Consider the following 17295-nt stretch of genomic DNA (forward strand, 5'->3'; position numbering starts at 1 on the left):
TATTGTTAAATCTACTCATATTTTAGTTTTCCGTTCTCAATGGTTATTGGTTGTAGGCTTTAGATTCCTAGTAGTGACAAGGACAAAAGCAGGATGCTACAACTACATTGTTGATAATAGGAGGGACTGCTTATTGTAGGACTAGATTATTTTAATGCGTATAATATCTATACAAGATAATATACTGTAAGGGTGCAGAAGTAAGGCTCAGACACAATGGTCGCATGTTTTGGGGTATAAACTTATTTATTAATAAACGGGTGTAAAAATGTCACTGTCCAAAAACCTAAGAGGGGTGTCCCTAGCTCAAAGAATACTAATGACATTGTCAGGAAGTCCAAAACTAAAAGTCTGTCATTGTCATGTCTCAAACCTACCTCTAACACTAATAACCTAAAGTAACTGTGCAAGGATAGTCTCTTAGCAAAGTAAAGAGTGTTCTTTGTGTTTCAACTAACAGAAAAGATCCCAGCCTCTTGTCATGCTGCGACCCTGGAAGTGCTGGCAGCGATGCAGATTCCCAGCACGGGCCATTACACAGCATCTTGCATCCACGGTGAGCGGTCTAGCCCTCATTCAAGATGGCCGCCGCCACTATATCTACGTGCCGTGTCAGGCATGGTGCGTTGTATCCGCCTTTCTAGGAATTCGCTGCTGTTCCTCTTAACAGTTATTTCCCATCCTCTTGCCTCTGTTACTCTGTGTTTCATATCCCGGATCTCTGTCGGTTTCGTTCTAGCCCTCCTTTCCGCGCCTGTACTCTACTTGCCTTTTGTTCCGCATTCCTCCGTGCCCTGTGTTTCTTTATCGGCTCTCGTGTGGCTTTCTGCCGGACTGCTCTTCCGCTACCTCGCAGGTAATTTTTCCTTCCTTCCCGTTCTCCCGGCTTTCTAGTTTCGACTAGTCTCAGCTTTGTTCCTCCCAGACTCGTCATTGGGTTTCTGATTATCCTATACCTAACTCGTCTTGCATCATTGTGTTCCCGGTGCACACCTGTGTATCTTATTCTCACTTACCTCTTCTTTGTTCTGAACTTCTGTCCTCTTTCACTCTGTGTGCTTATTTTTCTTTTGCTAGGTTCTTTCCTTATGCAGTGCGGCCCCTTTTCTTTCCGGACTGCATAGCCGGCCAGACTTCCTTCCGAGGCTGACTGCCTTTCACCCTCTCCATTTCTACACACTCTCTTATGGAGAAGACTGCTTTCAGGATTACCATTGCTCTTCTTGAGGAGCCGCCATCTCTGCTGGGGGTTCTCCCAGCTAACTACCTTGGTGATTCTAAGGACTTTCATTATCAACACGATTGTATATCAAGGATTTCTAATGCATACAATCATCCCGCAAGGACTCACATTTTGGAATACTTCCCTTTTGTACGCCTGGCTTATGAAGTGTTCAATCTACCATCACAATCCGGGTTTTTTGTGCCAAGAGGCTTTTTCCCCTGTATTAGGGGACTTGCTCCTGGGAGTTCCCTTAGATCTGTGCTTCATATTAGGTCAAGGTGGCCTCCGGGGGAGCTCGTCCCTACCTTCACGACAAAAAGGAGAAGAAGGTAAAGGAAAGGAAGCATAAGGATTCTAAGAAGCCTCGAAGGAAGAAGCGTTCAGAAACACCCAGCAGTACGTCTGAAGATCAAGGTGAGGAGGAGTTTTGGGAGGGTTCACCCGTGCATAACACCTCTTGGGTAGTAAAGCGATGCAAAATAATGGTCCAGAATGCAGGATCCCAATGCTAGGGTTATGCTACTTCTCCCTAGACGAGATCTTGTCTTATGTTCATTCCTTTCTGGCTCTTGGGCACCTTTTCTTTTAGATACAATGTCACTGAGCAATTCACAAGATAATGTATCTTGAGTTTTGTGTTTCTTTATCCTACCCACTTGGTACAGTTTGCTATCAAGAGTAGGAATTGTTTTGTCAGTTCAAGGGTTTTTAGCCTCTTGCTTTCAACCTCATATGGGTGCGAGTCCCACACTCTTAGTTCACTATCCTGCCAAGAATAACACTTTTCCGGCTTTTCTTTACTTGTAGTCAGCGTCCCAGACCCTCTTATTCTAGAGCCCTGGTCTGTCTGAGGGTTCCAGACTCGCACGGCTGCGATGCCCCCAGCTGGTTCACTGTCCTGCCAAGTATGCAACCCACTCAGGGTCCCAGACCCTCTGCTTCTTGTTCTCTTATTTGGGTGTGGGTCTCAGACTAGCACTTCATTGTACACGCTTGGTTGGTTCACTCTCTTGCCAAGTATAAAAGTCTCTCAGGGTCCCAAACTCTCTTGTTCCAGCTTTATATTGCTTCCCCGGACCACCTTCACCTCCCAGAGACCCTGTGTTCCCGTTTACTTCCTTCCAACAGGTTTCCACAGTTCCCAGGCAGAACTCTCCCCTTCCTCTCGGTACGGTCACTCCTAATACTCGTGACAGCTGTGTTTCTGCGCGGCTCCCGCTGTTCCCCTTGCGAGGACCGCTCTCTTGTCTGCTGTTTCGGAACTCCCACATAGAATAGTTGCACTTCATCAGGCCAATCACCTGTGGTAAGAACCTAGACTGCTCACTCTACTTCTCCATGGTGATTCCCAGCCTCGCAGTAATCTTCACAGTACTAGTTTCCACATTATGTGTGAAACACATCTTTTGGTCTCTCAGTCTTGTGATGTTTGTTGGTTTGACCTATGTGGCAACTGTGAGGCAGGTATGGTATTAAGAGAGAGACAGGCTTAAGGGTATTTGTTTTAAAACCTTTATTTACTAAGGTCTCTGGGTTGGTGGAATGTCTGGCTGGCCCAAACTCTAAAGGGATGATTCCCTCAACTGATGTTTCTAATGGCAGTCGTTATCTAATGGTCCAAAACAAAAGTCTGCCTGTGTCTAAACCTATGCTTGCCCTCACGCTTTACAAAAATGTGACAGGAACTCTTTTTGAAATGGAAGAATAGTAGTTCAATAATAATGGCAAAACCAGAATTGGTTTCAAATGATCTTCTCACCAGGTGCAATTTGGTCAATGTAACAAAGATGAACTCACTGCATAGGGGCGTATATGAATGGTATGCAGGGATTTTAACGTATTAAATTCCAGAGAATGCTGTAATAACAAAATGTTATAATGAAAATTATCGAATTTGTTTAAAATGTATATGGGGGTTTGCTAAGGGGTCAAAACTGGGGGTTGAAGTGGGTGTAAAAGCCAAGAAAAACTGAGTTAAAGGGGTACCCCCCCGCCAAATTTATTTTTCTAATAAAAAAAAACTATTTTTCCTTATTACAGCATTCTCTGTAACTTGATTAGTTGAAATCACATGTAACCTTATTGAAAGTTTGCAGGGGTCATTGTGGAGGGAAGAGATTAGGTTTATGAAGTAGGATGCTTTGGCATAGTCCAGTGTAGAGGTCATTGCAAGAATGTAGATATTTGTGGGGTAGGAGTCGAGGTGAGGTCTGTGATTAGTACCAGCATCGAAGGTCATTACACACGTTTATTTTGAGGGTCTGATCTCAGAAGTGATCCACAGTGGAATACGGGAAGGTGTAAAAGTGCATGCAGGATAGTGTTGATAAAAGGGTGGCATAAGTGCATAGTGAACGTTAAAGAACACATGGTCACTGCAAGAGGCCTGAATAGAGGAGTGGAGAGAGATACTCGCAGGAGGATTAGAGAGAGGGAGTAGCGCGAGCGGGCGAGACGTTAAAGTGAGCACTTAAGTTATCAGAGGGAGCGGGGTCAATAGAAAAGTCAGCGGTGGAGAGCGAAGCAAAGATATGGTCAAGAGTTCCCACCAGAATAGGTAGGATGGTCAAGGAGGAAGTAGAGGGATTGGTCAGACAGGAGGCATTAAGGTTCAAGGAGGGTGGCTACAGAGGGTTTGGGATGGTTAAAGTCCCCCAGCATGACAAAGAGGAAGGGACTGAATAGGAAGGTTTAGGCTAGGGAGGGAGTAGTTTAGATGACCAGGGGGTCGATAGAGAGGTAGGACATGGTGAGGAGGGAGGAGATGAATAAAGGCATATTCATGAGAGGTGATGTCAGAGCGCAAGCAGGGGACAGTGGAGAGGTCATTATTGAGAAAGAACCCCACCCTACCATCCTTCCCAACTGGTTAGGGAGAGTGCGAGAAAGTAGCAGAGCCAATGTGGATATCCTAGTATAGCAGAGTTATAAGGGGAGATCCACGTTTTTGTGATAGCAAGAAGTGAAAATTGAGTGTGATCAGAGTCGAAGAGGTCAGTGATGTAAGCAGAATCATGTTAAATGATTTGTGCATTCCAAATGCCAAATGAAAGTGATAGGAGGTGAAGGTAGAGGAGCAGGTGTGTGCTGTGGTAGGCGATGGGATAAATGAGGTTGGAGATCCTAGGAGAATGGGAGCATCTAGGTTGAGCGGTGCGGGTGCAGGAGGAGAGGGGGAGGGGGGAAAGGGAGGTAGAAGTTCGACCAGGTTGTTGCTGTAGGATATGAGAGAAGGGGAGAATAGTAAGTACAAGAGGGAATGGAGAAAAGTCGAGGTGGACAGTAGAATAAATAAGCAAGTTAAGACATTTAAGGAAAGGTGCAGCCTAAGAAGGAGAGGGTGGTGGATAAGTAGGAAGGGAAGGAGGGAAAGGATGGCTGGTAAGGAGCAGGTGTAAAGTTCCCAGTAAGCTAGAAGAACAAGTTCCTTACCACGCCTGACAACGTTTTTTCAATTGGATTTCCTGCCACGTATTCCCCATCTTGCGATAGTTATCCTTTTAGCTTTAGCTTCTTCAGAATTTTCTTTTCCGACAGGGGTGCCTCTGGGCTGTCTCGTCTAGTCGATGTCCCTCGAGGGCTTCCGTTCGACTGCCGACATCTAATCAGTATAAATAGCGCACGCAGCCCTCGTTGGCTTCAGTTCTGTTTTTCCCTCCTGTAGAGGGATTACCAGGCGTACCATAGACTCCAAGAAAGCGTAAAGTGTAAGAACACGTAAATTCTACGGCGGTGTAGGGTGGGAGAGGCGATGAGGAATAAATGGGAGGAACATCCAATTGAAAGAACGTTACCAGTGGTAAGTAACTAGTTTGTCGGATGGATTGTGTCCTCCCACGTAATTCCTCATCTTATGATGGACTTTCAAAGCAGTAATAATTTGGTGGTGGGAGTACAAATTATATTTTGTTTTAACAGTTGTCATGGAGTGAATGTAGGACTGCTTTTCCAAATTGTCCTTCCTGACAGGAAGATGAATCCAGGCAGTAATATTTCACAAACATGTGAATAGATGACCAAGTTGCCGCTGAACAAATGTCTTTGACTGGGACACCTCTCTGAAGAGCAGTAGAGGTTGCCATACCCCTTGTGGAATGTTCTCTGAAGCCTTAGAGCAAGTCTTTGCTCACTAACCTGGAACATTCCCCAATAGCCAGGATGATCCATCAGGATAGGGTCTGTTTTGAAACGGCTAAACCCAATTTAGGGCCTGTATAATTGGTCATTTTTACAAAATGTAGCCATTCTTGATATATAGAGCCTTTTTGGGTCCAGCCTATGTAATCTTTCCTCCTCCTTTGCAGGATGTGGAGATGGATAGAAAGTTGGCAAAATGATCTTTTGCGACAAGTGGAAGTCAGAGTCCTGAGAACAACCTTGTCTTTATAGAAGACCGTATGTGGGGGTTTACAGGAAAGTGCCTGCAACTCGCTTACCCAGTGGGCTGACGTTATTGCGATTAGCAAAACAGTTTAAGGTTAACAGTGTTAATGGGCATGAGTGTATAGGCTCAAAACGAATGCATGTTAGAAATGTTAACACCAGGTTAAGATCCAATACAGGGACTTTGAATGGAACTGGTGGAAATACGTGAGTAACACCCTTTAGGGATTGAACAATCAGAAGGATTTTAAAATAGGAATCCTGCTCTGAAAAGCGCTTTAAAATACATGGCGCCACCAGGTAACCTTTAATTGTTCCAATCGGGAGCCCCAGATTCGCCAAATGTAACAAAAAAGAAAGCACCATATGTGTGTCACATAGAAAGGAATCCACATTCTTATCCCTGCACCAACTGCTGAACTTGTTCCAACTGCAGCGGTACAACTATTTCGTTGCTGGCCTTCTGGCCGAAAGCAAGATCTCCATTACGTCATCCGGGAGGTCCGGATCCGTGTATCTCAACTTCCCAGAAACCAAGCGTGAAGGTTCAGAGTCTTGACCTCTGCATAGAGAACCCAAACTCCTCTCACGAGAGAAGGTCCTCTCTTTCTGGAAGACGTATGGGGGGGCAGATGGACGTGTCCAGAACATCTGGGTATCACGTCCTCCTGGCCCAATCCGGAGCAATTAGGATCATGGATTTCCTGAACATTCTCAACCTCCTGATCACATGACGAATGATGGGGACTGGGGAAACTGGTACAGGAGTCGAAACTCCCAGTCCACTAAAGACACATCTCCTAGAGCTCCTCTTGGAGGAAATTCCCTGGAGCAAGACAGTTTGGATTTCCAGTGGACACTGGTCGCGAACAAATCCACGTGCGGGGTTCCCCAAAGGGTGAAGATCTCTAGAAAGACTTCCTGAGCTAGTTCCCACTTGTGGGAGACTGTGCTCTGCCTGCTCAGAGCATCCGCCGCCGTGTTCTCCTCTTTGGCTAGGTGAACCGCTGATAGAGAGAATCCTTCTTGAATTGGCCAGAACCACAGCTGCATTGCTTCTCTGCACAGTGGTAGTGACCCCCTACGCCTCCGTTCTTGTTGAGGTAGTACATGGCCACTGCGTGGACGGTCATTATCAGGACATTCTTTCCCCATACAGAGGGCAGAAAGGCCTTCAGCACTAGTCTTGATTGCCCTCAGCTCCAACAGATTATGTGTAGTTTGGACTCTGATGGAGACCAACCACCGCTGATTGTCAGCTCGTTGGCGTGAGAGCTCCACCCCATAAGTGAGGCGTCCATCACTACAGTTATCTCCGGCCATGGTTGCCAAAAAGATTCTCCCTTAATAATGTTGTCCTTACAAGCCCACCACAGAAGGTCCAGAGAGACTCTGCTCAGAACTTTCAGGCGGTCTGACATTCTGCCTGAGAATTGGGACCATTGAGTGCTGAGAGGCCATTGGAGGGATCTCATTCTGAGGCAAGCTCTGGCACCAGAAAAATGTAGCAACCTCAAAAAACCGAAGGCCGGAAGATACTGAGCAATCTGGAATTTGGTGACCACCTGCAGAATATGTTGAGGCGTTCCCCGAGGAAGCATCCAGGACTACTCCAATAAATTGGAGTCTTTTAGATGGTATCATGTGGGACTTCTTGTAATTGAGGGAGAAGCCCAGTTTGTGGAGAGAATGGTAGGTTATGCTGAGATATTCCCAGGCTTGTTCGGGTGAACGTGCCCTGATCAGCCAATTATCCAGGTATGGATAGACATGAATCCCTCCCCTCCTGAGACTCTGTACCACCACCGCCATCATTAACTTAGTGAAAACGCTTGGGGCGGAGGTTCAACCTGAATGGCAGAACTCAAAGGTACTTTCTGAGCTTGTGATGGAAAGACACATGAAAGTAAGCATCCTGAAGGTCCAATTACACCATCCAGTCTTGGAGTTGAAGAGCCTGAAGGATTTGGGAAAGTGTAAGCATCTTGAACTTGTCCTTCCTGAGGAACTTGTTCAAGTTTCTTAAGTCCAAGATGGGTCTCAATCCTCCGTCCTTTTTGGGAATGATAAAGTATCGGAAGTACCAAACCTTGCTCCTTTCCGCCACAGGTACTGGTTCTATCGCACCTTTCTTCTCTGGAAGGGTCAACATTTCCTGCACAAGGAGCTAATCCGGAAGGGCCTCGCCTACTCAGGAACACACGAAAACCGGCAGAGAAACAGACCCGCGGCAGTCAGCTTCTTTTTGAAGCCAGCATTTAAGTCTAATATTGGTGGGTGAATTTGACAGCGGGGAAGCAAGTGTGTCCCAGCGCGCTGGAACACTTTTTGAAGTTTATTTACTGTTAAGCGAATTCGGTAGCAGGGAAGCAAGTGTGCCCCAGTTCGGTAGAAACGTATTGAAGGACCAGGTGAACCCTGCCATAGAACTTACGATCCATGCAGCCAATGTGCCACTAGATGTAATCAAATCATGTTCTGAGACGGATGAAATTTTACACCGACTCTTTCACACCCGACCTAGAGGAATTAAATCCATGGTGTCTCATCTACATCAGACACAAGCTTTACCATGAAGAAATCCTATGTCCTGAAGATGGCCACTATACTTACTTCCAAATGGACACTTGAGAAAATGTCCAATCTGGGTTTTGGCCGAAACATGTCGGCAATTTATATCTCTAATAGCATCTAAACACAGTCGCAATATTTGAAAGTTTTTCATGTGAAAGGAGGATTCATTAATTTTCCACTTTTTTATTGTATGTCTTATTGTTCAGACAGATGTTTATTGTGTTTTTCTTGTGATGGACTGATGTATGAATATGTTCTGTTTTTAACATTTATTATTAAAGTGATATATATTTTTTTTCTTACTTGGGTTGTTGAATATGCCTTTCTGCACCAAGAAGTCTCACTGTAATGTTTACTTTGGTAACATTAGCATGGATGTGTTAATGTGCGTGTGAAGATAATCGCTCAATCTCTACTATCCCTAAGGTCGCAGTAGTGAGGGGTAATGAATTCTCTGTGCTTTACGCACCACTTTGTTTCTCGACCATTGTCCCCCTTGAGAATTTTTTCCCTGAAAACAAAAAAATTGGGATTTTGCCCTTTCTTTGTATTCCCCTCAATGGGAAGCCACGATTGGTGGTTGGACTCCCCCCTTCAAGACTCAAAAAGAAAATATGCTCTTACAAATTGCCTAATAAAGAGAAAAGCAGCATCAATTTAGCATTAAATATCAAATGATGTTAAGCATGTCAACATGGCATGCAGTTTGAATATGAACGCTGCCTACAGAAGTACAACCTGTAGCTTCTCCATATCAAAAAGTCCAAATTAAGGTGAATTAAATGCACACAGAGACACGGATGTTTGATACAATTTTAACAGCGTTAAAAACAAAAACTATCAGCTTAAGGGGAAATATTCCAAACAGGTGGATTTTTAAAATAGCCAACCTCTGAGAATTACAGGAAATGTCCTCTATGAAACTAAGTGCTACATTACAACAGGTAGCATACAGAGATTCTCCAAATAAAGTATGTTTAAGGCGTATACTTACCCAAGATATACAAAAGTGAAAAAGAACAGCAGCATCAATGAGGATAGAATCAACCAGCCATGGATGAACTGTTTAGAATAAATGCAAGTGAAATAGGTGTCAATATGCAATTCCTATATTTTATTAACATTCAGCAAAGGAAATTAAACACAATTACAGGCCATTTAGTCCTGCTTAACTCAGCTTTATAACTTGCCCCTTTTGGGCTACTAATTTAATGAGAATTTTTGACACAAGGAATTCATGAAAAATCTGATCATAACAGCCCAAAGGTCAGTAGGGTAGGCAAACCTTAACCCCCAATGCAAACCTTGTCCCATTTACATATCGACTCTTAAAACCCTACACCGCATTTCAGACTTGAGCCTACCAATAGGGACTCCCATTACTAAATACAATGCTGGTTCTTGCTTTACAAGTCTTAGTTATTCAGAACACTGATTTGGAACGACACATAGCAAGTAGAAATACATTTAAGAGGATTACTGCACAGGAATGCCCTTTTCAAATAGTCATTACACAAGGGACTAGGAGGAGTTCAGACAGCCACTCTAATATTCCAGGATCTGTGCTTGAATTTAGAAAGTCACAGATGCAGCCTGTTTCCCTGACTTCTTTATCACTGCAGATTCGACTTAGTAGTTAACTGCACCTTAACTTATACTACAATTGCTCCCTGTGTTTAGTATATGCCTTTCCAAATCCAGTTATTTAGCCCCATTCCGCGAATAGCGGTTACATTATCCAGAAATACAAGAGAAGAATCTTAAAACCAAAACCTATAAAATGAGTAAATGGACTTTAAAAAGATCTTGTTTGTCAAAAACAGATGGTTATTAAGCTTTATTTTGATAATTATGATAAAGTGATTCAACCTTTTTTTTAAAAAAAATATCCCAATGCAGTGCTCTCAGCTTTCACAGTTCTGTGTGTGAGAAAGACTCTTTATACTATATATCGCTATGCATGTATAAAGCTGCGGCTGGATAGGTATGATGATATTTGGAGTGCTAAGAATGAATTTTATGATGGACTCCCCCTTTTTGCGTGTATTGTTGTTTTAAATTACCATTGTACATAGTTGTATATTGCTGTTTGCATTATTGTAAATACAAAATAAAAAGAAATGTATTTAAAAAAAAAAGAAGAAAGCCATTCAATGCAGCTTTCTTTTGTAGTTCTGGGATGTGTAGGCCATAATTTTAAAATTGAAAAAATACAAAATTACTAATCCAAGAATAAAAACCGAACTGGGTGGCTTTTTATAAACACGGAACTGGTAAACTTGAAAGGTCTGTGAGTGGTCTTAACGAAGGGTCATTTTTGGTTTGCCAAACTGTTAGGAGGTGCTCTGTGCCTACTCAGTCCTCACTATTCATCTATTGCTGACATTCTTCCCGCATTATGTTTCCTAGTTACAAAGGAACCCTCCTTGTTATTTCCCAGCAATGGTTCTAGATTCTAGGAGAAGGAGTTGAAGGGGAAGGACAGAGGTGGACATTGTGGTCCATTGCTGGGGGCCGTTTCTCCTGATTGAACCTGTTTTCAAGAATAAACCTTCAACTCAAGAAATGTCTGTGGAGTGATCATTGCTGTTTAACATTGGCAACGAGGATTGGCCAGAGAGACGGCCCCCGGTAGACAGCAACGCTTCATTACTAGCCTGGACCTCTCCCGGTGCATGAAGACACAGAAAGCGCTTCAAAAGAAGTTGGAGGTTGCATACTATTGAGTCACTCACACCAGAGCGGAGTGTTGGTGCGGGGAGTGAAACCCTTTTGGATTTTGAAAGCGGGCATCTAAGGATTACAAGGATTGTGCTGGACATGAATATGTGAGCATTGAATGATCACGGAACTTTGTTTTACATGCTAATTTTCCACTTCATAGATGACTGTGTAAAACGTATACCTTGCAGTTGCGTCCGTTCCCCGTTTGTTGCAAGTTGAAAAGCTCTGACACTAGGAAGAAGGTGTTTGCATGTGATTTTGAGACAGTATTGCCCGGATTGGAACATGGCTAATATACCTGCCCCAGTATTTTTCCTACCAACACCAGGTGAACATAGAGTGCGTTGGTTGGACTGGAAGGAGAGTTTTTATAAATATGTCTTGGCAGCATTTGGGCCTAACTTCTCCAACGAGCGCAAAGAGGCACTACTTTTTCATTGTTTGGGTGTCGCAGGGCAAGAGGTGTTAAAAAACCTCCCAGAACCTCTGGATATTGCTGATGGGGGTCCTATTGAAAAGACTTTGGCAAAGTTAGACAAACAATATTGTATTGAGGAAAACATAATACTGGAAAGGTACAAGTATGCCACAAGGGCCCAGAAGAGTGGGGAGAGTATTGAAGAGTTTATAACTGCTCTTAGGGGTTTGGCTATTAAGTGCAGATTTGACCACTGTCGGGAAGAGCACGTAAGGGATCAATTGATGATAAAATGTTCGAATGACAATATCAGAAAGGAATTGTGGAAGGAAAGGAACCCTTCTCTTGACAGGGCAATTGAAATTGCAAAGATGATAGAACATACAGATAAATGTATAAAAGTTCTTCAACTAGACAATCTATCCATTGATAGATCCAAGACAGATGACAATGATGCTGCAATACAGAAAGTTTCTAAGGTGGTGCAGAGAAATGCAGCAGGGACTTCACGTCGTACTTGGCAAAGGAGACCTGAGGGTCGTCAAGGTTCCACCACCAGGGCATGGAGTCAACAGTGGTCATCCATGAAGGTGACCGAAGGACTGCCCAATGAAACTAATGCATTTAGGGGTGGCAGAGACCCTGGTTACCCTAGGTTTGCTCCAAAAAGGAGGTGTTTCAGATGTGGGAGTTTGTCTCACACAGGATCTCACAAAGAGTGTTATGCAACACACATTGTATGTTATGATTGTGGGGTTAGGGGACATTTGGCCAGATGTTGTAGAAATTTCAATGCCACCTCAGGTCAAGTACATGAGGTCAATGTGGAGCATGATTATGACTCAGTTGATGATGCTGGTAGGGAAGTGGTTTTTTCAGTCAATGACATTGATGGAAGAGTCAAGATAAAGAAACTATATGCAAAAGTGTTAATTGGAGGTGTGCCTGTATCAATGCACATGGACAGTGGAGCCGATTATACGTTGATAAGTGTGCAGGTGTGGAGAGAGAAGTTTTGATGTTGTACATTGTGGGAGAACACAGAGCGAATGCTTATGGAGATGTGCCTATAGAAATAATAGGACGTTTTGAAGCCGAGTTGCAATTCAAGGACAGGAAGTCAACAGGGACTGTCCATGTGGCCAATAGAGGTGGAGAACTTCTGTCCTGGAGTGATCAGGCAGAACTGAAAATACGGCTTGAAGCAAGTCACCCAGATCAGGTGTTGATTGTCGAGAGTGGAAATTCTGTTCCTAGTACTGTAAAAGGCGATATGGGAGTGCAAACTGATGCCACAAATCACAAGTTAGGATGCTTGAAAGGGTTTGTGCATAAGATTAGGCTGAGAAGAGACGCTATTCCGAAGATTGCAAAGTTACGCACCATTCCAATGGCCCTTAGGGAAGATGTGGAAAGTGAATTGAAAAGAATGGAAGGTGAAGGGGTGATAGAGAAGATTGATTCCTCAGAGTGGGTCAGCCCCATAGTAATAATGAAAAAGAGAAATGGATCTTTACGGATATGCATTGATCTCAGACATCTCAATAAAATGGTAGTAGCTGATAGATTCCAATTACCTAGGATAGATGATTTATTGGCAGGTATGTCTGGTTCCAGGGTGTTCTATCTTATTGATCTAAAGTCTGCATACCATCAAGTAGAGCTACATCCTGACTCCAGAGACCTTACAGCATTCATCACTCCGATTGGTCTTTTCAGATGCGTACGCATGCCGTTTGGATTGGTTTCGGCAGCGAGTGTGTTTCAGAGCATAATGTACAGGTTCTTAGGAGGTGAGAGGGGTGTCATGTGCGACCAGGATGATGTGCTTGTTTGTGGAAAGGATGAAATAGAACATGATAAGAGGCTAGAGAGTGTTAAACATATTTAAAGAAGCAGGCCTTACGGTATCTCTAGAAAAATGTATATTTAAAGCTGACAAAGTTGAATATCTGGGTCATGAAATCACGGGGGAAGGTGTCAAACCAAAGAAAAGGCCATAGAAGCCATTTGTAGGATGGAAGCACCTAAATCTAAAGCAGATGTGTTGTCGTTTCTTGGCTTAGTTGAATTTTATGGCAAGTTTATTAGAGGTCTGTCAAATATGTCAAGAAATAGGAGGACGTTGACCCGGAAAGGTGTTACTTTTAAGTGGAATGATGCATGCGAGGAGGAGTTCCGTAGGATTAAGGATGCCATTGCCAATGCCCCTATTTTGAGAACGTTTGAAGAAGGTAAACGCTCATTACTGTTTGTGGATGCCAGTGACTATGGTATTGGAGCGGTCTTAATGCAGGAAGATCAGGAAGGTCTGCATACCATTGCATTTGAATCTAGATCGCTCAAAGGACCCGAGAACAGATACTCATTTGTAGAAAAGGAAGCATTGGCTTGTGTCTGGGGGGTGGAAAAATTCAAAAAGGTATCTGTGGGGTAGGAACTTCACATTGTGCACGGACCATAAGCCCTTATTAGGAATATTTACAAAGGGTGGCCTGAAGGGTGTTTCCAGGCGCATCATGAAGTGGGTGACTTCATTACAGGGATTACAATTTGATATGCTTCACATCAGTGGTGAAACCAATGTAGTCGCTGATGCCCTATCCAGATTGGTACTGAGAGAAACTATGACCGAGGAAAGTTTTCTGAGTTGTGAGAAGGGTGTTGAAATATTTCAGGTTCATGAATCGGTAAAGAAAAATGAATGGGACAATGCATGTTCCGAGGATGATCTATATCAAAGAGTGTTGACTTTGGTAATGGAAGGTAAGATGAGGAGTTATCTTGGTGATTTAGGAGGTTAGAGAAGAACTCTGGATTGATAAAGGGTATTTGCATAGGGGTCATCAGATGGCGGTACCTCTCAAGATGAGGAAGTTAATAATAGATCTAGCTCACGTTGGGCATTTGGGGCTGGCCAGAACCAAAGGGCTGGTTAGGTCAGAGTTCCGGTGGCCTACTGTGGACAGAGACACAGAGGAACTAGTCAATGGCTGTAGAGATTGCATTGAAGGGAACAAGGGACGTAGAGTACAGAAGGTGCCTATGACAGTGAGGAAGTCACCTATGTTCCGTGGGATGAAGTTGCCTTGGATTTGTTAGGTCCTTTTAATATCAGAGGTGGGAGAGATACTTATGTTTTGGTTGTCATGGATTTACTCTCAAAATGGGCTGAAATATTTATACTCAAAGATATTTCCAGTAGTGGCACCATTAAATATTTAGAGCAATTGTTTTGGAGAGAAGGATTCCCCAGGAAGTGTTTGTCGGACAATGGATCTCAATTGGTGTCCAGGGAGTTCAAAGAGTGTTTGTGCAGCCACGGAATAGAACAAGTGAATACCTCATTGTATCATCCCCAAACCAACGGGAGTGTAGAAAGTTTCAACCGTACCCTCATGGATGCCGTCTGAATTGCTGCAGAAATGTTTTGGTTTACTAGTGGTTACACATTTATAGCATGTTAAAGTGTCACTCAATCAAAAAGTAATTGATGCCTTAGAGTAAACTAAGAAAATTACTTGCGTCTTTGTAATATAAGAATTTCGAATTTCAAAACAAAATATGAAACACTTTATGCAAGTGGAGGGCCTGGACAGAACATCCCCAAAGCAAGCGTTTTAGAGGCTATTCTCGCCAAACTAAGCATCTAAACTTTGTTTGGGGAATGTGGAGGGAGCTAAACTTGGAAGAAAAAAAAAGTTCATCTTAATTGTGCATAAGCCAGAATGCATTTTAAAAGGTGCAGTAAGGGAGGAGATTACAAAGTGATGGCTATTCTCTGCTAGGTGTCTCCTCCATGCACCCTATTTTCTACTCAGCACAGCCGTTGATATGATGGTTGGAGTGCTTTCCTTTTTGGTGATTTTTGTCTTCTCATTACCCTAAGGCTCCAACAGCTCAATGCTCTGGTTCAATCCCCAAGTCTTTTGATATTTTCAACGTTCTTGATCTTGTCCTCCATACTTCCCCACATGTGTTCAAGAGCTCCCTTTTTCCCCCCGCAGTGCTCAGGGTCTTCAGTGGTCTCGATCTGCTTGATGCTAGTTTCTCCTCTGTGATCTTTTGTAAAGTGCAGTCTTCTCTTGCTGCTCCATATAGTCTCCTCGGCACTTTCAGTCATTGCACTGCCGTGGTATGCATTACAGTGCTATGCACACACTTTCTTCTTTTCACTTTAATATCGTCTATCTCTAGTGCCCCAGTGGTCCTATGTTTGTTTTGCGAAAATAAACCATTTCGCACCCATTACACAACCGTAGTTGTCAAACTGATAAATGTTCCCGCTATGTCACCTGCCCAATCTCCCAGTCCCTCCCCAGCCTCTCTGTTGGACATTCCCCAGAACGTCTGTCCCCAATATCCCCCTTTACTGGTTTCTCAGATGCAGTTGATGTCCTCGTAATCCATGCCACTGTCCCCCTCCCTCCCATTTCCCTTTCCTGCCCTACCTTTCCCACTTATCTCACGTTCTTTTCTTATGGTCCATCCTGTGCCCATTTCCTCTCCATATGTTCTGGAGAGGACATTTTGCACTGGATTAACATACAAAACATCCGCTTTGGAATAGATGTGTGGGATGCTCTGGCTCTTGATAGCCCCTTTCCCTCTCCTCTTGTCAGCATCTACCATATGTGTATTATCTCTCATCACTTCAACATCTCCACTATCTGTCGCACTAGTGCCTACTCATCACATTGGTTTTCATTTTTTCCATTGCATGTGCCTTCCACTTTTGATGACGCAATCTTTTCCCATGCAATTTCTCCACATTTTTCATTTCTCTTCTCTGCTGTGGCATCTACAACCGATTCTCACCCTCATTCTTTTGAGACAGTCCACCTATGTCTTGGGGGTAATCGCAGATTGGATCTTTCTGGGTACTTCGGGCTTTGCAGACAGCATAAAGGTAGGTGCTAAGGAGGGGCAGCCGTGGGAGCAGAGCACGGGGCTGTTGATAGATTGCGCAGGGGCTGGAGTGGAGGAGGGAATGGTATACTGAAAAAGTGGAATTGGTCAAAAATGTAGAGTACTTACTGTTGTGACTCTTGTAATGATAGCCTATACCCCTTTCATTAGACTAATTGGATACAAATTCCCTTGAAGCAAAGATGGGAACAGGCCTTAAAAAGCATCGAAATAGCAATGGAAGCTTCTGCAGAGGTACAACTCCAGCCACGCACAGCTCCCCTGCCCCCCCAGCCTTACTCACAGCCTTCTTGACGTCAGTCCACTTTGCAAATGTCCATACCATAAAAACGAGATGGAGGGGTGTCGGCAGGAAATCTTGCATAGACTAACACTACAAGGCTTACTATGGGACTAAAATAAAGTCACTTATCTATGCATTTCGTTTTTTTTTTTACATTGGTATCTTTTATAGCTTAACATGCAAGTTTGAATATTCTGAGGTTAGAGTAGGAATCCCAAGTAAAATCAGTGTGCATCTGCATGAAAAAACACCTTGGTAAGAAGCGCAAATGTGGCCGCCCAAATCATCAAATCCTAAAATGTTGGCAATATTTTAGTCCATGCAATAAACCTATCTTTTTCATGGATTCACACCACCACTAAGGATTTATTTATTTATATAGCGCAAGTAACCCGCAGGCATCAAGGCACAAAGAAAGATTAAAGACGGAACATGAAACACGGGACTATGAACTTGTTATTCCAACAGAACACACATTTATACAAAGAAGTCGGTCTTTAGTTGATTACGGAAGCGAATGACATCAGATTCCTGACACAGGGGAGCCGGAAGTTGATTCCATGCTCTGGATGCTATATTGGTGAATGGTTGTCCATTGCACGTCTGACTTTGTTACATGTGAGGCGCATAGACCCAGAGGATCTGAAAGTTCTACTAGGTTCATATTCCTTCATTATTTCTGCTGGGTAGCATAATGCAAACCATATACACACTTGTGTGCAAGGGTAAGGACCTTAAACTGTATGCAGGATGCCACCA

At 43.5% G+C, this 17295-nt stretch overlaps 1 protein-coding gene across 1 annotated transcript in view; it reads right to left on the reverse strand.

Moving 5' to 3' along the window:
- PSEN2 (presenilin 2) overlaps positions 1–17295 on the reverse strand; it is a 609714-nt gene that overhangs the window by 356744 nt on the left and 235675 nt on the right. The window contains exon 5 of the mRNA XM_069606926.1: positions 9177–9244. Coding sequence (XP_069463027.1) covers positions 9177–9244 — 68 coding nt within the window. The remainder of the gene's footprint in view (positions 1–9176; positions 9245–17295) is intronic.

The sequence above is a fragment of the Ambystoma mexicanum genome, chromosome 4p, assembly GCF_040938575.1.
Source record: "Ambystoma mexicanum isolate Mex_15411 chromosome 4p, UKY_AmexF1_1, whole genome shotgun sequence".
Taxonomy (NCBI): Eukaryota; Metazoa; Chordata; class Amphibia; order Caudata; family Ambystomatidae; genus Ambystoma; species Ambystoma mexicanum.